Source organism: Atractosteus spatula, chromosome 7 (assembly GCF_055471065.1).
Source record: "Atractosteus spatula isolate fAtrSpa1 chromosome 7, fAtrSpa1.hap1, whole genome shotgun sequence".
NCBI lineage: Eukaryota > Metazoa > Chordata > Actinopteri > Semionotiformes > Lepisosteidae > Atractosteus > Atractosteus spatula.
In genome coordinates, this window is record NC_142712.1 from 47,098,593 (window position 1) to 47,121,672 (window position 23,080).

At 38.6% G+C, this 23,080-nt stretch overlaps 1 protein-coding gene across 5 annotated transcripts in view; it reads left to right on the plus strand.

Moving 5' to 3' along the window:
• The first annotated feature begins 11,136 nt into the window (after window positions 1–11,136).
• dmxl2 (Dmx like 2) overlaps window positions 11,137–23,080 on the plus strand; it is a 36,040-nt gene continuing 24,096 nt past the window's right edge. For all 5 annotated transcript variants that reach the window (XM_088921064.1, XM_088921060.1, XM_088921061.1 and 2 more), the window contains exons 1-11: window positions 11,137–11,543; window positions 15,721–15,846; window positions 16,011–16,082; window positions 16,767–16,845; window positions 17,554–17,698; window positions 18,775–18,841; window positions 19,765–19,937; window positions 20,231–20,411; window positions 20,882–21,056; window positions 21,550–21,756; window positions 22,513–22,772. In XM_088921064.1, the coding sequence (XP_088777190.1) occupies window positions 11,457–11,543; window positions 15,721–15,846; window positions 16,011–16,082; window positions 16,767–16,845; window positions 17,554–17,698; window positions 18,775–18,841; window positions 19,765–19,937; window positions 20,231–20,411; window positions 20,882–21,056; window positions 21,550–21,756; window positions 22,513–22,772 (1,572 nt within the window). In that variant the 5' untranslated portion in view covers window positions 11,137–11,456. The remainder of the gene's footprint in view (window positions 11,544–15,720; window positions 15,847–16,010; window positions 16,083–16,766; window positions 16,846–17,553; window positions 17,699–18,774; window positions 18,842–19,764; window positions 19,938–20,230; window positions 20,412–20,881; window positions 21,057–21,549; window positions 21,757–22,512; window positions 22,773–23,080) is intronic.

The following is a 23,080-nucleotide window of genomic DNA, read 5'->3' on the forward strand; positions in this document are numbered from 1 at the left end:
TTCAATAATAGCTGTTTTACCTGGGTCATTCAGTGTACAATACGGCAGGATCTATGGAGTACATTATCTACCTATTCATTAATACTGAATGAGACTCACAATGGCTATTTTTTCCTTCAAGATAATAAATTAAAACAGTCAATTCAACATTTATAAATAATAACAATTTTCATTTGTTATTTCTTCATGCTGTTCTTCATCTATGACTGATTCAGAGCACTAGTGTATATAAATGCACTACAGAAGGAAAGAGTTCTGGGAACAACAAAGACAATAGGAGACAGTAACAACAAATTTATTTAGTTACTACTTAATAATAATCATAACAACAACAATAATAATAATACTTAAATTTATTACTACTAATTAATTTAGTCAATTACAACTATTTAATAAAGTCATTAAATTAGAAAATACTATCAAACAATGGTGCAATGCAATGATGGCTCTTTATTCCCTGTGTTGGGTGTACTGTAAAGCACTAATTTATCCATTCTGATTGTCATTAGAATATGTTAAGTTATAAAAATTAAAATGTAACATGACATATTGACATGGCATTGCTGCTTTTGGAACTTGGATTCGAGTCTAGTCTGGCATGCCTTCTGTGTGGATCTTGTATGGTATCTGCATGACTGTGTGTGTCTTTGCTGGGTGCTCTGGCTTTCTCCCAGAGGCCAAAAACATGCTGTCTGGGTTATCTAGGTTGTCTAAAGTGTTCCCTATACAGTATACACTCCCTTGTAAATGTATTCATCCCCTTTCAATAATGTACCTTTTTTGTTGAATTACAAATTAACTACATTGATTAAAGATGTACAGTATTCACCACCCTGACTCAACACCTGGGGCAAATATCTTTGGCAGCAATTACAGCTGCGAGTCTTTTTGGATATGTCTGTACCAACTTTGCACACTGGAATGGTGCAGTTGTTGGCCAGTCTTCTGTGCAAATGTGCTCAAGCTCTATCAGATTGGTTGGGCAGCAATTTGCAAGACTTTGCACAGATTTCCTATTGCATTCAAGTCAGGAATTTGCCGGGGCCACTGTCCAGAATGTATCCTGTTTAGTGCCTGTTGTCTGCCAGGATACTGACTTTCTCTCTGCATTGGCCTATGTACAATGTATTATATCTAAATTTACTTAAAATGGATGGATAGCAATGGAAACAAGATATATTAAAGTACTGGATAAATAAACAGAATAACAAGTTGGAAAGATGTAACACAGTCTAATAAGGACTCTTTTGTGTTCTGCTGTTTAACCAGAATGGCCTAAGGCATTTGTCCTGGAGGGCTTCTGGTTTTCATTCCACTCTGAATCCTGAATTAATGACTTAATTTGAATCAAATGTTCACTTTAATTGGTCTATATTACCACTGCTTCCAGGTCTTTACTCATTAAGGCTTATAAGTTATACATAAAAGCTGGTGAACAGCAACCCACTAAGAGCATGATTGAGAATCACTGGTCTAAGATGAGGTGTGGTCTATAGAGAGAAGACATGGTCAAATTAAGTTCTGCCTACAGTAAATGTACAAGTAGCTGGCTACAGTCAGATTCAAAACCTGATGATATCATCCATTTTCTAAATGCTTCGTCCAATACAAGGTCACAAGAGAACTGGAGCCTAACCCAGCAAAGCAATAGGTACAGGGCAGGATGTCCCCTGGCTGGGATGCCAGTTCATCACAAAGCAGACACAAACACAGACACACTCCCTTTTACAGATGTTGGAAGGGACGAACCAATGAATGGCAGGAGAGCGAAAAAAGACCCTATGCGTAGCGGCGGGACGGGGATTAGCCCAGGCTCAGCTGTTCAGGAAATGCTGTATACGTAGAAAACTATGCCCTCAGGCCACAGACAGAAGAAGCGAACCTCAATGCTGAGTGAGGAGCAGAGCAGACACAGGAAGTAAATAGGCTACACAACAAGACACACCAGAAAGACATGAATAATCAAAGGAACTAGGAACAGGACAAAAGTAGAGCGCCCTCTAGGTGTACTGGGTGTGACACTCACATTGGGGCCATTTTTCCATCAACCTGCCAGACCCAGGGCCGCAGCGGTGTGAGGCAGGAGCAATAACCGCTGCACCACCGCACCACTGCACCACCCAATGCTGATACAGTGAAGGACTAATGGGTAATGTCATGTGCTGTGCTGTCTATATGACGAGTCCATTATTATTGAACTATCTTGTACATTATTGAAGTCATTGTGAAACCACGCAACAGTTTGCTTATGAGCTGAGATATGATGATGTGACATATACTGTACTGTATGAACAGAGCGGTGGCAGTGTGGCTAAGGATCTGCGCCTGTGGCTGGAAGGTTGCCGATTTGTATCCCACGGCCGGCAGAGGAGTCCTACTCCGTTGGGCCCCTGGGCAAGGCCCTTAACGATATCTTTTCTCATAATTCATCATCTCTTGAATCCAGTTAATCTTGAATCTTGAGCATTCTTGAAGAGACTACAGATGCAATGTATGCATCTGAGTTTTTTAGCTCTAAATTTCATACTCAGAGGTGGAATGTACCTTGCGACTCCATTGTCAAGCCCAGTTTACAGTATGTAATCTCATGTTTAGTACTGTACATCTCTCTATGTAGAGTTTCATGTAGTCTTTCCTCAGAAAATATAAAAAATAGTCAAGAAAAACCCTCCACACACTTCTTGGGTCCTGATTCTACTGTCTTGCTTTCTTTAAATGTGTACTCTGTCCCCATCATCATGCATATAATCAATGGATCATTAAAATTGCATTCTTGGTGCTTAAATGAGCAGATATTATTGCACTATAAAAAGATGGACCTTGGACTCCAACCTGTAAATTAATCATCTGCAATTATGACAATTAAGATTTGGCATTTGCAAAGGCCCTAGCATAGGTTGCTGCTATTCAGGTATGAGATTATTGACCTGATCAAATAAGATATATGAACTATTTCTGTCTGTGTTTAGACTGATGAATGGTGTGGCAGTGGTCGTTAGGGTTACAGATGATTTACCATTGTCTGCTGACTCAGTGTTTTTATCCACCTTTATCTTGCTGGACCTCAGTGCTGACTTTGATAGAGTTGATCATATCCTCTAGCAGAGCTGATTGGAAAGAGCTGTTGGTATTGCCCGATCTGATCTTGTTTTGTGGTTTAGATCTCATCTGTCTGAAAACATTTTTTCCCAATTGGATATTGTTCCTCCTTGAGGTTCTGTTCTTGATTCTATTGTCATTATTATTATGCTAAAAAATGAGTACCTTTTCAATTCTGGACTCTGACAAAACATATTTTGATCCCTTCAAGTTTTCTGGTCAGGAATCTTGGTGTTATCATTGATCCATGTCTTGTATTTGACAGCAGTGTTATGAAGGACTTTTTTTACCTTTGTAGCATGGCTCATATCTGTCCGTGCTTTTCCACTCTGCTAAAATAAAGCTAATGTATGCTTCTGTCTTTTCCAGGCTTAATTAATACAGTCCTTTTTGGTGTATCCAAACAAGTTCTTAACAAGTTGCAATATGTTCAAAACCCAGCTGCTTGGATCTTAATTAATACCAAAATGCATTAACATATTTCTTGTTTTAGCATCCTTGAACTCAATCCCTGTGGATTTCAGAATAAAAAGTGAATGCAGTGTTGCTCGCTTTTAAGGGCTTGAATGGTTTGGCTCCTTAATGCATTAATGAACCGTCCCAGTACACTTTTGTTATGGACACTTTTTGGCTATTTAGTTTAGTTTCCAAAACTAGGCTTTGAACTGTGGGAGTTGTTCTTTCTGTTTGGCTTTTTCTAGGCTGTGGAATGACCTCCCATCCCATATTAAATCTTAATGAGTCTGTTAACACTTTAAAATCCTACCTTAGAACTTACATGTATTTACTTTTAATTAGGTTTAATTTAATGTATTCAATTTTGTATTACTGTTTCTAGCATTTTTGCTTTTGCATTTCTTTTTTGCATGTTTTAAAATGTGGTGAGATGCCATGTCATGTAGAATAAAGTTTATTATTAGTACAATAATGTGGACTATGTTTCGTAAATGACAGACAGACAAAGAAAAGAAATTAAAGTTAATATTAATGCTTTCTAGTACCTTTGTAATGTATAAAGTATATACATAATTTCTAATACATACTGTAGTAGTGTGTTTTGAGGCTTCATTTATGATTTAATGGTTTTGCCCATTACATCCCTTCCCCCTGTCAGTCTGTTAAAACGAGGGGTTTTCCCTATCATGGATTAAAATGGTCTGTTTACCTAAAATTTAAAAACAAATCACAGTGCAACTCTGACTCAAGCATCCCAAAATCACTAAGCAATGAGACAAGAGCTTCAAGTATTATATATATTGTATTTGCTTCAAGTCACACTGAATGTTGAATAGAAATGTGTGCTGCAATCTGATGAAATATTACAAATCTATTCCTTTGTGAAATTATCTGACTGGAAAAATAATGCAGCATGTTATTTAACTTGTTTAAAAGTCACACTTACCCAGGAGAAATTATGTGCTAAAATGAGGATAACTGCAAACTTGGTTGAAGTGCAACTCTTTGGTGCCACAATACGCAGTACTGCTTTAAAAGCACAAATGTTCATTAAATTGTTGCTTTATTGGATTTGTGTCAACTAGGATTTGTGTCAGTGCTAGGAGGAAAAAGGCCATCCAGCCAATAAGTTACCCCTTGTTATGAATGACCTTTTTCATTTAATTTGTGCATACACGAGGGAAAGCAAAAATAATTATTTTTTTGAGCCAAACTCCCCTTGGCTTGGAAACAAGTTTGAAACTGAAAATATTGATAAATACTACGTCATATGTATATTGTGTCGGAGTTTGAAAGGTCACTTGTTTTGAGTTGCATCTAAATGAATGTTTATGTAAGAACGTAAAAACTATGTTGTTTAGTGTAGTTTCATACTAATTTTTGTTATGTTGTTAATTAGTTTTACAGTCATTTATGCCGGAGACAGTCAGAAGTAGCTGCTGCTATTGTACTGTATGATGCCCATTTTTAATTGAATTGCAGGGAACAACAGGGAATTTATTTTAAACACATTAGTTCTCTGACTACATGCGTCATGGTTGCACTCGGTGTCATGTTTCCAAGATGCAAGATATTGATGCCTCAGTATTTAGTAAGACTAATTGCCTTTGTTGTTTTTCAAATAATGTGTTTAAATGTAGCACAATATATTTTATGTTAACTTTTAAAGTGAAGTATTTTGAAATAAATTCATAAAGGTGTTTTATAGTGCTTTCTGTTTAAATAAAATGGGACATCCTGATCACATCTGTTAGACAGTGGATAGGACATGCTTTTCTCATTTCTTCTTCATGTGATTTGTTTGTTTTTTTGTGGAATATTTTACACCAGGTTAGAGGTCTCTGCTTGACATTATAGGATAGACTGACAAGGGGTGTTCATTTTTCAATCCCATCTTTCAAAACAAATATTTCCCTACAGTACATCTTTTCTTTCTTGTCTGGTCAGGAAAGCCATGAAATATAAAACGTGGAGCAAAATGCTCAGCACAAAACTCATTTATTGGTCTTAAATATTGTAAGTTCAATGTAAAGTAACATTACAAAAGACTGAAAATGAGAATACACTAAGATTAGTACTATTCTATTTATTCTCAAACTACCTCACCATTCCTGCTTTAACTATGAAATACAGAGTTCAGATGAATTTCTAAAATGGTGGATTTACTTTGATTAAATCATTTACTACTTATTTTCATGTCAATAATTGTTTTCTTTTATTCTGAGTAAAACACTTGTCAGTTTTGTCCAGGTAATCTCTGATACCGTGAAGTGCTTATCTTGACAGGCTTAATTTTCATTCATAGCTCCTACAGATTTATTATGAGAGCCACTTCTGAAACATTTTGTACTTTATATTTCTCAATGGGTGACACTAATTTCTGACATTCAGCTTCAGCACTCTGACTTAGATGAAATTGCTATGATTTATTAGGCCTCCTCTCTTAAGCTTGGGATTTTAAACCCCTTTAATAATTCAATTAAATATAGATTTTGTTTTCCAGCTGCAGTGTAAACTTAATTGTTGTTTCCTCTGTGTGTAGTATTTTATGTTAATTTTCAGTCTATATTTCTTTGAATATATCCTTCAGGGTAAATAAATGCCAGTGAGAAGACAGATCTGAAAGATAGCATTTTAATAATAAATCAGTATCAAGGCCTTTGGAAGAAATACTGTCTTCTTTTTCATATAACAAGTCAGGACAGGCTGTAAATTTCTGGTACATTCATTACAGTGTAGCTAATGCACACAGGACACTGTAAAACTCCCTGCAGCCAAAACTGAACCATGAAGAAAACAAAAATCTATAACTCCCTTAATTTTGCTCTTAGCAGAGCACATTTCCTGCTATTGGATCCAAGATGAAATATCCTAAAGGCAACAATAAAGTATGATTTTTTTTCATGTCCTTTTTGTTTTGCATTTTCATAAAACTCTTCACAGCTTGTTCAACTATATTTCTAAAACAATAAAATTCATGATTAAGAGTCTAATCATTTATTTAAAGTAATAACATCAGTTTCATTTCATGTTTATTGTCCAATGCATTTACTTTGAATATATGATGTTTATAAATGAAATTTTCTTCATTTTAACTTCTAAGAAGTGGAAGAATTGGTTTTCCAAATTGTTTTCACCTGTATAGAGAAATGTGTGACTACCGCTCGTTACATGAGTTGTGATCTGGAGATTCCTAACTGCTGATGACAAATGTTGGCAGATTTATTGTAAATTATTAGCTGTATCATCTTGATACTTTGTCTTTTCTAAAGCCTCTAAAGTACTGGTCTCCCAGTAAAAAGAATTACATCACACCATCTTCAATTGTACTATGATGTGTCTGCATATTCTCTGCCAATAAAATGCCAAAGAATACTAATTCTTTTCTGTTTTGCTAATCAAAGGAAGTTGTTTCTGGCCAAGTACTCCATTAAGAAATTACGAGTCATCCACTTTGGTACACTGTAACCTTGTAAAATGCATGACTCAGCAAAACAAGCTTAAGCAGCACACGATTTTCCCTATATATTTACCTAATTATATTCATTTTCAATTGATTTATCAAAAACATCAAAAACAAGCATTTTTAGGTGTCGGGTTTCAAGAGCATTTGGAAGGTGAAATGTTATTTGCTTCAGCCCTTTTTTATTTGAAATGCTGTAATGTTTTTTAAACATGCAGTATCAAGTAAGAATGAAAGAATTTAGTGCCTTTGTGTATGAATAATCTAGATATTCTGCATGCTCTTGTTGTTCTGAGCAGTTTTAAGGCTGACAAACTGTCTTGATGCTAAACTAACTAAGCTTCTGTCATCATCCAGTCTGTCATGAAGCCTACAGGCCACTGCCTCCTGTTCTGTGATTGTGTGTCTCTCAGGTCTCCTTCCATTAGTCTTTCCTCTCCGGCTGACTCACCACCTCCAGACGTGTCACCAAGAACTACAGCCTGCTCTATCTGCATTGCCACCTGAGCATCTCAGCTTAAAAACAGGCTTCATGAGAGACATATTTGATTTCTAAGTAACAATAATGATGACTGAAATATAGCTTGTTTGTACGTACGAATTTTTAGGCATTTGTCTTAATATATACGTCAATTTTTAATTTTATACTGGCAAGGTCATAGAAAATGAAGGTTTGCGTAAACCTTCTCCTGCAAATTAAAAAATAAACTTTTTTTCCTTTAAGCAACAGAATAGAATGTCTTGCTTTTAATAAATATGGAGATTTGATCTACAGATTTATGATACCTAAAACATGTAAAGAAATAAAAACAACAATAGAGAACTAAGATGTATTATTTCAGATGGGTAGCTGAGTCAGCATGCGTAGGCCGCAAAGGAACAAGTAATAGGTTTACTCCATGCTGAAAAAAAGAAGAAAGAGAACACAACGTTTCGGCCGTGGAGCCTTCTTCAGGTCACATACCTGAAGAAGGCTCCACAGCCAAAACGTTGTGTTTTCTGTCTTCTCTTTTTTTTCAGCATGAAATAAACCTATTACTTGTTCCTAAGATGTATTATGAATTCTAAAAGCAAAACTAATCACAGTTAAGAAACCAAGTCTGGTGCCTATATCAGATTTTTTGCAATACATGTTATTTCATACAATCAATTCCATGTTGCTAGACATTAGTTTCTATTGGCCATTAGAGGTGTGAAAACACACCTCTCTGGCCTCCTAGATCCTTCACCATTTACATTCACTATATTACATTTTCTCAGCCTGTTGACTAGGGGACCTGTTTACTCCTGCTGTGTCCATTTGCTTCCTGCCTGGCTCTTAAAATGTAACTGTCTGAACATTCTCAGGAGGTGCTTCAGCAGGATGGTTTGTTTATGAAAGTTCTTAGTCTTTGTGGAAGGCTCACAACCCCTCTCTCCTTGACAACCGAGAGTCCACCCCCCACTCTCTCAAGTCTGCAAGGATGGGCCCTACCAACTCCCTGACTCCCCACTCCTTGTTGTGCAGGATAAAGGAATTCCTTGCCAAAGTCTCTTCTTCATAATGGACACCAGCAGTACCTGGATGGGAGACCTCCTGGCAAAGCTAAGGTTGCTGCTGTAAGAGGTGTTGTAAGTGAGACCAGTAGGGGGAGCTTGCGTTGCAGTCTGTGTGGGTCCTAATGCCCCAGTATATGTAAAAAAAGGCATCACCTTCAGGTGATATGTAAAACTGAGGTCCTGACTCCGTGATAATTAAAATTCCAGGGTTTTTCTTGAAAAGAGTAGGAATTTGTGTTACCCTGGTGCCCTGGCCAAATTTCACCCTGTCCTTTATCAATCATGATCTCTTAATAATCCCCATCTATGAATTGGCTCCAGTACACTTTTCCCCATCCCACTGATAGCTGGTGTGTGGTGAGCATACTGAAACACTATGGCTGCTATCTGGATGCTGCACATTGGTGGTGGTGGAGGGGAGTCACCATTACCTGTAAAGCGCTTAGAGTGGTGTGTCCAAAAAGTGCTAAATAAGTGTAAGGAATTATTCGTTATTATCATACAGGTGGGGGTTACACATTGGTGGTGGTGGTGGAGTGGAGTCCACATTACATGTGGTGCACTTTGCCCAGAAGAGCAATATATAAGTGTACACAATTATTTTTATTATTTATTATCATCATCATCATCATCATCCAGTGTATACAGTTTCTCGGTTGTGACTTTTCTCAGATTTTTCTGAAAACTCACAGTGTCTCTCTGGTGACTAATTCCTCCCTCACTTCCTCTGCCTTTATTCTAGTGTTTGACATCTGGATCAGACGCCTCATAGTATTGGGAACCAGTGCCTGACACATCCGATACCTGGTGACGTACTCGTACCTTACCCACCAGATGGAGTTGAATACCACTTCCTGCAGTGCCCAGCTGAATGTGGCCGATAGCATTTACACCATCACCAGGCACACCAAAGCTGTTTTCAGTATCTTTTTTTTTGCAAAAATAAATTTTATTTCAGCTCTATATAGACATTTACATTGTGAAATTCAAAACATATTGCATACACTCAAGGTACTAAATACTGTACAGTTTCTGCAGGCCATTTGAGGTGTGAAATCACTCCTCTCTGGAGTCCTCTTCAAACTCCTTCAGCATTTACAAATATTTACATTGTAACAATTCACATTGATGGAGAGTAGTTTACCCTCTGCTGTTTGCGTTGCCCTCCTGCCTTGCTCTTGTACTGTGACTGTCTGCACGGTCACAGGAGCAGTTTCAAGCAGGGTGTTATGTCCTTAGCCCTTGTGAAGGGCCCACAGTCCTTGCCATTGTCCCTTCGCAGTAGAGAAACCCCGCTTGCGAAAAACCCTCTTCATTCACCCTCTCAGGTCTGTAAGGATTTCCTCCTCCAACTCCCTGACTCCACACTCCTGGCTGTGTAGGAAAAGGGAATTCCTTGCCTTCCAGCATTCCCTCTTCGTTACGGACACCAGTAGCCAAAACAGGCACTGTGTCCTTTTGTCCAATCCAGTCAGTGCCGGCCCCAGCATTACACTCTGATTGGTTAGCAATATCCGCGCTCCTGGAAGCTGGACTGCTGGGTCCAGTCTTCCTCACACTGCCCTAGCCAAAGCGCAGCCCCAGGAAATTTGCCTCTGTGTCCCCCCCCCCGTTGTGCAAGAGTCCCAGGGGCAGTATGGATTACAGTGTGGGGGCAGTGTGGCTTAGAGAGGGTCTAGAAAGGACTTCTCCCATCGTGAGCCTTTTTCAGTATAGCTATTCAGGCACTGGTAGATTTTAGTCGGAACCTCAGTGCTTCACAGTGACCGTCACAATCTCAGACCTTATCGTCATAAAGTAGGCTCAGGCTGATAAAAAAAATGCCACTTTCTTATTTCCCACGGTGTTGGAAAGATCACTCAAGCCTTGATTCGGTTTATTCCCAAAGCCCAAAGATGTCCATCCATCCACCCCTCCATTCTCTAACTTTCTCTTCTTCCAGTTCTGGGTCACTGGGGAGCAGGAGCCTAACCCAGCAAGCAATGGGGTGCAAGGCAGCGTTCAGCCTGGGCATGATGCCGGGCCATCGCAAAGTCAATTTGGTTTCTTGTCCTTCCAAATGCCCTGTGTCTCCTTGTGGTTGTAACAATGTTTTATGACCATACAGTAGCCTTCAGGATTAGGTGCAGCTTCACACAACCCTCCAAATATAAAACCGATACTGAAAATGGATGGATGGATGGTTTGTATTTCTTCAGGCAATTCTATTGTATGGTGTTATAATGTGTTACTGCCTCATTTGCAAAGTATTAACGTGCTTAAATATAGGTTTAAGGCATGTGCAAAATATATGATCATACAATTTCAAACAATTTTAATTTCAAACCATTACTGTACATTTCATTGTTGAAGGCTTATAAATCACCGTCCCCCTATATTCCCAATAATGAGTAACTGAAATCTTTACCAGACAGCGATCGTGACGTAAAAACTTAAGATAGCCGAGCTCCCAACGCTATCAGCAAAGAATTGACCGCAGCCGCGCGTCCTTTGACCGTCTGCCAAAGCGCGTGTCGTCATCAGCCTGGAGCGCGCGGGTCCCGGCGCCGCGCATTCCCAGAGACTGATGGGGGCGCGCATGCTTGCGCCGCTGCAGAGCTGAGTCCGTGCAGTTGAAGAGAGTAATCCGGGCATTTACGCTTGATATCGAACCAAGACTAGAAATTAAAAATAGGTATCGAGGAAACCGGACGGCGAGAAAGGAAGCATTTCGGCGTTTCACACAGGGCGTGAGAAAATATCAAGTAAACACGGGTGTTTGTTATAATTGCGCAAGGCAGGCCGAAAACTGACGGATGAGGTTCCATTCCAGCGTCCATGGAGAAACCGAGAGGCAGGAAGAGTGCCGGTGTGTTGTAAATAATTGAAGATCCACCCGGTGTCCGTAAAAGAGCGAAAAATGCATTTACACCAGGTGCTTACGGGTGCTGTCAACCCAGGCGATAATTGTTACTCGGTCGGAAGCGTCAATGACATCCCCTTCACGGTAAGAATGTAAATATTGTGGCAAAAAATCAGAGTGATACAGCGTGTAATAATATTTAGCGACCCGCAAGTCAGATCTGCCAGGGAAGCCTGCCGGCATCTTTATCCGAAACATCATTAATTTTTCATGACAGCTGGGCTTTCTGTGTGTGTGTCTGAAGGTTATCTTTGGCGCTGTCCCTTGGACTCCTGCCGACGTAGGTTTGTTAAAAAATACGCAAGTTTGGGCAAATGACCTTTGAGGAATTTCTGCGGGTTTCGCAAAATATAGAAAATACTGTCCGTGACGTGTCGCACTTAAGCTGGTTCGTGTTGTTGTTTTACCGAAGGCGAGTTTTCAGCTCAGTCAGTTGTTAACGATGTTGCTCCCGATTCCTAAAGGCTCGAGTTCACAGCTGGCACGATGACGAGGAGCATCGCACGAGAGATGCTGTAATTAGAATGGTCGTGTAGTAAAGTCATCATATCAGCTGCCCGCACCACGCATTGATCGAAGCTGTGCTTGAGTTACCAGATTACCAGGTACCTAGCTGTTGTGAGCAAAGCCGTAATAGGAAACAACTCGAGTCTGTTCAGATGAAGCACTGACCAGGATAAATGCACCACAAGACATTAAGGACGCAATCAATGAGTACTGGACCAAATAGCATTTGTTGTGTTTTTAGTGTCTTGTAAATACGACTAAATTAAAAATGTGTAAGTGAGGCCTCTTTACATCTGTTATAGTATGCATATGCATTATTTAGGGCAGTCTTTTTGCCTTTTTGTATATTTACAACGTGCAATAACTTAAACCTGTCGGGAGGTAATATATCTGCCAAAATAGCAAGTATTTGCTATTTTGTAAAAGCAACGAGAGAAGTTTGTATACCTCAGTGATTTTTTTTAAATAGACTCCACTGCTGTTGCTGCTGTGAGATTTTTTGTTTGTTGGCTGTGGTTTTCACGCGTGCTCATCACACATTTTTAAATTTAATGCAGGCAAAACGCAGACTAGTAAGTATGAGGGAGGGTTGATAAGCCGTTTACATGTGACACAGGACTGTCATACCTACTTAGGTTTTAAGATTATTTCGGTATGTTTTGTAAGTGTAAAAGCAGACAAATAATTAGTATGTCTTGTTAATTTGAAGAAAAGGAACCAAATTGTTACTGGTTTTTAGTGAATCGATTCATTTCTGATAATGGAGCCTTATAAATAGTTGCTTCTTTTTTAGGTTTTCCTTCCTGTATTTGGTAGGATTACTCAACGATACTACAACTGACATTGTTTTCTGTGTGAAATGGAGAACTTAAAACTTGGAGCAAGCAGTTCTTTTGTTCTTTCACAGCTTGTCTTGGAACATTTTTGCATTCATTTAAACACCGTCAACCATGAAATGACCCTTTCAGAAATGGAATGTGACTGATCACAGTTTTGTCTTCCCAACAAGCATTTAACTGAGTATACTATATTTAGTATTGCTTTTGTGATTCTGTGGCATCCCTCATTGGATACTAATGAAAAGTTTTTTTAACTAAGTGCATTACCCATTTAGACTATGGCATTTGCAGAGGAGAGAAAAGATGTCTGATAATGATTGTTGAAATTCATCATAATTGCTGTCCAAACTTTTACACTGATTTTGCGTTGGTAGTGTCAGAGCAATGCTAGGGAAATATGCATCAAATTCAGAAACTGTTTAAGTGTTGTGCAACTGTCATTATGTAAGATGTTATGAGTCCTGGGTCTCATATTTGGAAAATAAATTTTAGCTATGAGTGGGTTTATGTGATAGTAGTGTGACACCATAATGTACTTCAGATGGAGAAGGACCTGCACAAACCAGTCGGATCCAGTTAAAATGTAATCTAGAGTTTCACAGACACTGGGATTAGATTTCAATGTAGCCTACACATGTAGTCTTGCATCATATCTTGACGCGTTTGAATTAACAAAAATGTGTATGAATCTTCATTGATAGTTTTTTTAAAATTTATTTTTAGACAGGTCTTTGGAGCTTGGCTTCAGTTTGTGTTTAGTTTTCATATTGTGCCAAAATACCCTTGTAAAGATGGACAGTTTCAGAGCTGTCTTATTCATTTAATCTCTTCAAGCTTCATGTTGGCTTGTCCAAGGGTAGCTGCTCTCTGCCTAGAGGTTACCCAGAGTTAAAGCCTTAGATGAGCAACAAACTACTGTAGTTGTGTGTCATACTGAGCAAGTTACTGAATCCCCTTGCGGTCAGATTGTCTTAAAATTGGGGTTCTTAGGGATTCTTAAACAGTAGGAGCTTAGTTGATGAGTTCTCTTTGCACTCTAAATCACTTAGCATAAATCCTCATCTTGCGATCACAGCAAGAAATGTCAGTATGAGGACAGTCTGAACAGTTCATTGTTCTGTGTCCTTACATTGGAGCAGAGGGTTACAAGATTAAAAAAAGTTATTCTGCTGTTTTGGGTTTAAGGATTTTGAGACGTTAAACTAAGGTCCTGACTAAGATCCCACATACCATAGTCTGTAAATTAAGTGTTGAACAGCCTGGCCTCTCTTAATAGTCCCTGTTATTCAAAAGCAAAAAATAATTTCTCACTTCTCCACCTCACCCATCACCCAGGTGGTTGCTGCTTATCGGTGATGGATGAAGTTTGTCCCTTCCCATGTGTAGAGGTCTTTGAGGATTGAAAATACTATTATTATTCTGTTTATTTCATAGTTATGTCATCTGAAATTTGTTAAAAGTAGCAAGATGAAGAATATAATCCTAAATAAACTAATATAAACTAATATAAATCCTAAATCCACTTCAAAACATGCTGCTGAAGTTATTATCCACACTGCAAACTGAAGGTGGGGACAAGTTGATGTGTTACTGCAGGCTGAAGCACAGAGCTTCAGCAGGACCTGCAGGAACACGACTACTGAAAGGGTTCCCCAAGCACCATAAACAAGAGGAAGAGACATGGGGGCGCTCAGTTCTCATATAGCACATAGCAACTCTATATTTAAAATTTCAGTATTTCATGTTTTGCTTAAAATGGCAAAAGGGGCTTGTGTGTGTATGGTGTACTGAATACATTAAAATTTAGTTCTTATTTGAGAAAGCAGTGGAGAACAATTTCCAACACAGGACGACTGAGTGGAAAAAGTCCAAACTTGCAGAAATGTGGAAAATGAAAAAAAAAAAGAGGCCTGCATAGAGGGGTTATTGTGCGAGGTTTTTTGTAGCCAACGGTGATCTGCCTTTGACGTTCTTCCCCTGTTTTGTGTTTTTGATGAGTTTTTATGATGCGGTTGCTCTGGGAATGGCTGGCCCAGCCGTGACGGTGACTGGCTTTAATTCTTCAGCTAATGTACAGTGCCTGTAAGCCTTGATGAGCTCTGCAGTGTCTCGCTCGGCTGTTTCGCAGTGCTGCTGCTATGCAGGTCTCATGTGAAAAGCTAAGCCTCATTTGATGTGGAGGTAATTTCAACTCTCCTCCCCTCTTTCCCAATGCTGTAGATCACACTGAGTTATGTACAACAGGAGGCTGAGTGTCTTTTGTGTGTTTGTGTATGCATTGAGGTTGAGCGCACATGTGCCTGCATTTACAATGCAAACATGGCAGACATTGTCTCCTTCTGATGTTCCCATTAATAAATCATGATGTCGACAATAATACTCGTGATGTCCTATTGGTTGGGTAACGACAGGTGTTGGCGAAACGTTGGAGCTTTTTACCAGGGTAAGATATTTGCTTGTTAGTCATCGGGTCTTTTGGCGATGTCTGTGAAGAGTCACAGTGCAGTTGTTTCTTTTTTCATCATTGTAAAAAACTGCACTGAAGCTCTTCTTTGAGGTGTGATGCCTGAGCTGCAGAACTGCAGTTTTGCTGACACATGGTAACTGCCAAATTCCACACCAGAGGTGACTGCAGTCCATGGTATTGATCAGCGGTTTAGTTGGACACTAATTAAGCCCTGTGGTATCCTTGACTGTAGCTGGACACCACATCATTAAACAGCTTGGGATTAAAATAGCACATTGTATGCAATCATTTTACCCCATGTAGTGTAAATATGAGAACTTTGTTTATTTTAATGTGTACACTCTTGAGCCTATTGAATTAAGGCTTAACACAAAATGCAAATTCACGGTGCAGGTATTATTGAGCAGGTCATTCATTCATTTTCCTTTTGTTGTTGCATTAATTGTAGGCTTACGGATCAGGATGCGACATTGTTGTTTTGGCGAGCGACTTTGAGTGTGTTCAGATCATACCAGGTGCTAATCATGGGAATATTCAAGTGGGCTGCGTGGAGTGCTCACCTCAGCTGGGGCGAGTAAGTGCTGATTACCTTTTCAGTGAAATCATGTAGAAACCCCTTGAGGGTATACAGGGTTGTGTAGCTGTTTGGGGTTTGTGTATTTAATGGTCATCATTTGCTGTGTCCTGACTAATATGTCCACTCCTTATTTGTTATTTCATTGCATGTATTATTTTTAGATTGCAGCCTCTTATGGGAATACTGTGTGTATTTTTGAGCCAATTTCTACAAATCCACACAAAAGACATAAAGTAAGTAATCTTTTCCTAACCATCTGTATTACCACCCCCCAGAATGTTTTTCTTAATTGGAATATTTAATACTGTAATACTGTAAATAAGTGTATTATAAATAAATAGGATGTCTTTAAATAACACGTTAAGGCGCTGAAATGGTTGGTTTTCATGCATAAGAGCTGGATTCCGATTATCTAACACTGAATGTGGTTATTTTGCAAATATTTTTTTAACACGGAAATGTTATTTTCCAGTTGTATTTGAATTGAACAATTATTTAACTTGTGTGTCTCTAAAAGTGTCTTTTAAATAATGTATTTGCACTAGCAAGGTCTGTGCTCAGTGAAACTACTGTTGTATTTTGATTTAAAAATACAGGAAAGAAAGTACAGTATGTACCTTTGCAATAAGACTTTTATCAAAATATTTTGTAAGATGAAACTACAAAATATCAAATGTTCAATGATAGGTTGCAAATCAGTAATGAAATGCTTCTTTGCATGCATTTAATCTACAAGAAAATAAAACTATTATTTGAATTCATAAGGAAAAATAATGCATTTGGGGTGTGGTGATGCATTGTATTTTTAGAAGCCCTGTGCTTTGTACGCTGTCAGTTTTTACATGCCTAATAATTCAAATTGTACCTGCTTTTGTCTGAATCTAACTTTGTTTCTACTAACCTGTTTCCACTAACAGCACCTAAATTATCAATGGCAAAAGACAGGACAATTTTTCCTCAATTCCATTACCTACAATTTGGCATGGGACCCACCAGGTAACTTAGACAATGTGTTTATCATCACATTTCCAATTAATGTTGTTTTTCACCTTCATAGTTGTAGAAGCTTGAATGCGTGCACAGCATAGTGTAATGGATTTCCTTTACTGATCTGTTACTGAGAGCAGTATTATGTCTGAATTTAATCACTGAACTACAGGGAGAAGTGAACTACAGGTGATTTGAAAGATATTTGCCTACTAGCTATATAAATCTGGGTTGGTATCCAGCTTTTAGCTCACCACCATACTCACAATTAAATTGTAATTTATCTTTTGCAAAGAAAGTTTGTTAAGGCACAAAAAAAGGATAGATATTTTTGTGTTGTACTGTTTGTTAATTGAAGGTGTTTTCCCCAAAGGTGAGTGCAGATCGCTCCAAGCCAGTGCAGAGATAAAAATATTAATTGTTGATGTTTAGATGTTCGTACAGACAAGAGTGTGAATGGGAGTTGTTGTAATCATTATCGGGTAAAACATTTGAATGAAAATGAACTAAAAAGCAAGCATTGTCAGGGAACTAGAATAATAAGTCCTTACTCTTGACTGCGATTCTTAAGCCATTTGAATTAAAATGTTTCTCATTACAAATGTTGGAGTGTACCTTGTTTTGTAATATTGTTAAATTGCATTTGTGTCATCAAGTGCTTATTGCAATATTGGTGTTGTCCATGTCAAATTCCGGTTCCTGTTTTTCTCTGTCAAGGCAATCGGATATTAACAGCAACAGAGCAATTGCAGCTCTGGGCCCCGCCTTCTAGTGATGTTCTAGTGGAGGAGGAAGACTGTCACGTTACAGATGACAAAATACTACCAGTCTTAAATGACTGGAAATGTGTCTGGCAGTGCAAGTAAGTATTGTTCATACTGTGCACTTTCTGCACCCACACATTAAAGCAGAAACAGAAGTTGTGACTTCAGTTTTATAGCACTGGCTGAATGGAAAATCCATTCAGTCTTCACTAAAATATACATTTTCTTTCATTTTTTTCATTTATGGCTGTGAAAGGTGAACTTTGAGACACAGAAGGGGGTTTAATACATTACATTATTCATTTAATTATGTATGCTGTACATGTGTATATACTGCATTAAAATTTCATGCAATACAGTGAAAATATAAAGTAGACAAATATTTGCTGAACTGAACTCTGAGTTCAGAAAATTGATTCTGTTAACCTGTTCTTTGATGTTTTCTATTACCTAGAATCGCCAGCAACTGTCCCGCATTTTATGATTTTTTTCTTAGGTTGTGCAAAAATATTTGGAAAGAGCTCGCGGGCTGCTTTTTTTGCCAAAGCTTATCTTTTACCAACACGAGGACTCTGCAAAGAAATGCTTTCTCATTGTGGTGATAATGAGTAATGAGGAGTTTAGAAAAGGCAGGTTATAAACCACTGGGGTTAACTAACATTGCAATGCAGTTGTACAATAAAAAGCCACCAAATCCTAGCAGTTGAAGAAGTGAAATGTGTCAGTAAAATAGAAATGAAAGCAGTGAGCAGGCTTATGATAACAGTAAATGAACAAAACAGTCTTGTGGTATTAAAGATAAGTAAATGCCACACACGTACTTTAATGTGATATATTGTTGCTTGTCTCAGGGTGTGTCTCTTTCACTGGTGAACATGATAAACTACTGCTGCTCTTCCGACACTACTGAATGTGTGTACAATATACTGTATATACAGCGCAATACAGGATAGAGAAATCTTCTATAGGTGTGTTCTCAAAGCTTTTGTCCATTTTTACAAATTAAAATGCTGCATTGCTTTTTACACTAATGAAAATGATGAAGGTTGTTATGGAAAACCAGTTTTCTCACCAATTATAGACCTTAAGGATTTCAGTGTTGCGATTTGTGAAGCATAATTGGTCAGAGATTCAGTTTTGATGCCTCACCATATGCATTCCTTTGTTTCCTAAGGACTGCAGTGTCGGTCCACATTATGAAGTGGTCCCCTGATGGTGAATATTTTGCTACAGCGGGGAAGGTAAGGAGAAAATGAACTAAACAATTACTAAAATATAAGCCAAAATGCCACATGTCTCCCAAGGGGTTAATGTTTCACTTTGGGTTTTATAAAAAAGAAATGTGTTAGAAACAAGCTTATTGACAAGTTCCCTTTCTGTGGAAAGCAATGACTGTATTCACATATGCTGAATGTCGTACTGCTAATTTAAAATGATAAAACCTTCAAATACTCAAAAGAATGCCAATTATTTATTTAATTGTGAAATAAAGTGATAAAGGAAATGAGTAAACATGGTGGATACCTGCTGCACAAGCTAACCTGACCTATCAGCAAAGTAGATCTAGGAGTTTCTGCCTCACTATAATGCATTGTTTAACACTGGATCATTTATTTTTTTGTTCTTTTTTTAAACTTGAAGTTACAAATTGATTTCTGTTTTCATACTTCTTCCAGTCTGGATTTAACTTTGCGCCACTATGGGACAATTAGAGTTTTTTATGCTTGACTCTTCAAACTTTATTCTGAAACCCGCAGTCTTTTTCATACTGTTCGTCCTGCAGTGTCCTTAGCAAACTTAGCATTGAATTTTAGAACTGATACTGCTTTCACTTACAATCAAATGAGCTGACAGGCTGGTGCCACAGAAGTTGCTGCTGTACATCAAGCCGGGGTGTCCCTTCCCCAGCCCTGGTGAGGCTCTAGTCGGGTGTGCATGGGGAATCCCGTAGCCCAGGCTCAAGCCAACTCGCAGGAAACATGTTCGTTTCTCCCTGGCCGGTCTGGAGGGGTTACAGCTGTCTCTTGGAGTATGGCATAAAACCCAGAATCTCTTGATGGAACATGTGTCTTTGCTGTAACTTGCGAGAACTCTTTGGAATGAAGGTGTTCAACATGTTGTCGCTGCAGATGTAACATGAGCTCTTTAATGCATGTTTGTACAGGACGACTGTCTTTTGAAGGTGTGGTATCCCACCACAAGCTGGAAGTCTGCTGTTGTAATACCAGAGCTGCCTGACAAAAAGCCACCACCTGTCCATTTCTCCTTTGTGTACCTGGCACATCCTCGCACTGTCACAGGGTTTTCTTGGAGGAAGACAAGCAAATACATGCCTAAGTTAGTCATTTTTATGGCAGCTATTTGATTTTTTGTTTAAATAAGCAGATTGGACACAATCATGATATTATGGAATTGTGCACTGTTAATGTTTTACAGTTCCACTGATTAATTCTTTTGAATTTATGTCACCTTGGATAAGGCAGCAGCAAGTTAAATTATTGTTTTAAGGTTCATCCAATTATATTGTTTTGATTTTAACATTGAAAAACTGTAGAATTGTTTTATATCACTATAACATAAGCATAAAGTTTCACTGCAACAATTTAACCTTTTTTCTGTACTGTACACAGGGGATCAGTGTGCAATGTACTTCTTACCTCATGTCAGGACGGCATTTGTAGACTCTGGTCTGAAACTCTGCTGCCAGAAGACAGTCTTCTAGGTGGACAGATTTCGGAGAGCAGCACCAGTTTCAGCAGCAGTCTTCCTCATCTCGGGAGTCAGAAAGATAAAATCCAACATGCACTGGAGGTGAATACACCCATGTTTGTGACATTCTGTAGGAACATGGTGGCAGATTTGTAGTTATAACAACATAAGCATTTTTATCACAGTTCTGAGCATGTGTTATCAGAAAGGTACTTATTCCTGGAAAGGGCTGTAGCCACCTCCTAGTGCTTGTCCTGGAAGCTCAGGGCTGGAGGCAGGATTTCATCCTGGATGGGTCCATCGGAGAGATCACACATGGAATCCCACAGGGACAGTTTAGAGATACTGATTGACCTATTTGGCATGCCTTTGGAAGGTGCTTGGAATCCAGATCACCTGGCAATAACCCTGGCCATAAGAGGAGAATATTACCGCTCTACACTCCAGCTCAGCATCAGACCCAGGGCTCACGTGCTGTTAGGCAGCAACACTTTCATGCCATTGTGCCTCCTATGCTTACATATATTTGTTACAATTACTTTTATTTTACAGTGTGTCTTTGTGCCTTGCAGACAATTCATCATTTTAAACATCTCAGAAGAGGTCGGAGGAGGTCTTCAGCATTAGTGGCCCACACTGAGTTGTTACCAAGTCAGCTGGGTTCACATGAAGTCCACAGACACATTTCTCAACATGCTAACGCCCTTTGCCATTTTCACATTGCAGCAAGTATCAACCCTAACACAGGTACAGTGCAAAAACTGTTTTTTTTTCTTTAGTAGTTATTTTAGAAATTCTAATGTGAAAGTGTTTTCAAGAAGGTACAGAGGTGTGAATCTAATGCGAGTTTTGTACTCATTGTTTTTGTATTCTTATGCCCTTCGGTACTGTGGACTGTGTCCTTCCCCTCTTTGTTGTAGAATCCCTTTCTTTTAATAGTAAATGACAGTGGTAAAGGGAAAATGAAATTATCTGAAATACTTTTTCTAGGATTCCTACAGCAGGGTATTAGTTGAACCTTAATTAAATCCAAAGTTCCTTTGCAAGAGGTTTATCATTACTAATTAAGTAAAATGCCTTAATTTCAGCATAGTGTGTGACTATTTATAATTTCAGTGCCAAACTTTAAAATTTATGTACATTATTATACAATACTTTGTTCCTTTTTCATTAGAAACAACACTTCGTTTTGGGTTCATATCTGAAAATCAGAATACATTTTGTATTCTTTTCTCTGCAGACATTCCATCAGTATTGGCTGGTACAGCTTTCATATCAGATGAAGGAAACGGTGGCTTTGTTGTCCATTGGCTTAACAACAAAGATCTCAGCTTCACGTCTTCCATGGACCTGTTCATGCAGCAGCTGAGAAAGATCTCTGAGCAGCACCTAGACCCGACCACTGAGGAGTTTGACCAGGAAGGGTTACAGATGAAGTTTGACTTTGGTATGCGCTTTCAAAAAGCATTGCTCCATAAAACCTAATTGCAAGAAGTGTTTTAATTTTAATTTTGTTGTCATAACATCATTATCGTAACGGTAATTATTGCTTTTATTAGAATCATTACATCTTAATACATATCATACAAAATATTATATAACATTGCTTACAAAGAGATGTATTTGTTATTCTCAAAGTAACAAACTTAAACTGCAAGTGTTAAATTCTTGAAATTTCTAGTGCAACAGGATGCAATGGTGCTGAACATGTCACAGAAGTGACATCATCACTTTGGACCTAAGCAGTGCAGAATTCTGCTGCGGCAGACCTGATGGTTTTGAATAGTGGGGTGCACTGTTAAGTAGGAAGTGGCATTGGGTGTGTTATGATCTAGCAAGTGACTGATTGAACCCTGACAGGGGAAGAACAGAACTGCAGCTGTCACATTTGAAACCATAAAAACTTAATAAAGGGCCAGATGGCCTCCTCCTCTTGTTCATAACCATGTAGCCTATTTGATAGTTTAGTAAACACCTTGTATATGTACAATAGCCTCCTGTCTTTGGTAACCTTTCTTATGTTCTTATGTATACCTGGTGTGAAGACCCTGGTATTGTGTAAGTGCGTTCAGGAGTCAGTTCATGAACTACACTGAAACTCATTGGTACATTGTAAGCCCTTTTGGAATATATTTTAGATGTTGAAGTGCTTTTTTATTGCCAATTGCTAGCTGATGTCCTGATTGCTCTCGGTCCATGTTAGATCTGGATGATATGTCTGACAAGGGCTCATCAGAGCATGAAGAAGGGGAGGAAGGGAGCACCAAAGCATCATCCCCCGGCTCCAGCAGCAGTGTTCCACTTCCCACAATGCTGCTGGACAGGAAGATGGAGGCCCTTGTTACAGAGTGGAACAAGAGCCCTGACATGCTTTTTACTATCCATCCAGTCGACGGCTCCTACTTAGTCTGGCATGTGAAGTATTTAGATGAATACACCCCTGGGATTTTCCGACAGGTTCAGGTATTACCTCTGTTTTTGCTGTGGTTTACTCTCTGCGTCCTATTAGGTTCCAGGAAGTGAAAGTGATTTCAGATAGTCATTATCTTTAAAGTTTATGGACTAAGGTGATAAAATTAAATGTCACCATATTAACATAAATATTACCATATTACAATTTACCAATCCAACTACTGATGCCAGTTAAATTTTAAAACTGCAGTTTTTCCATCTACAGTTATCTTCATTATTAACATTTTCTGTTTTCAGTGTATTATCACTTATGACACTTTCAACTGTTTTTTTTTTTACTGATACATTACAGGTGATTT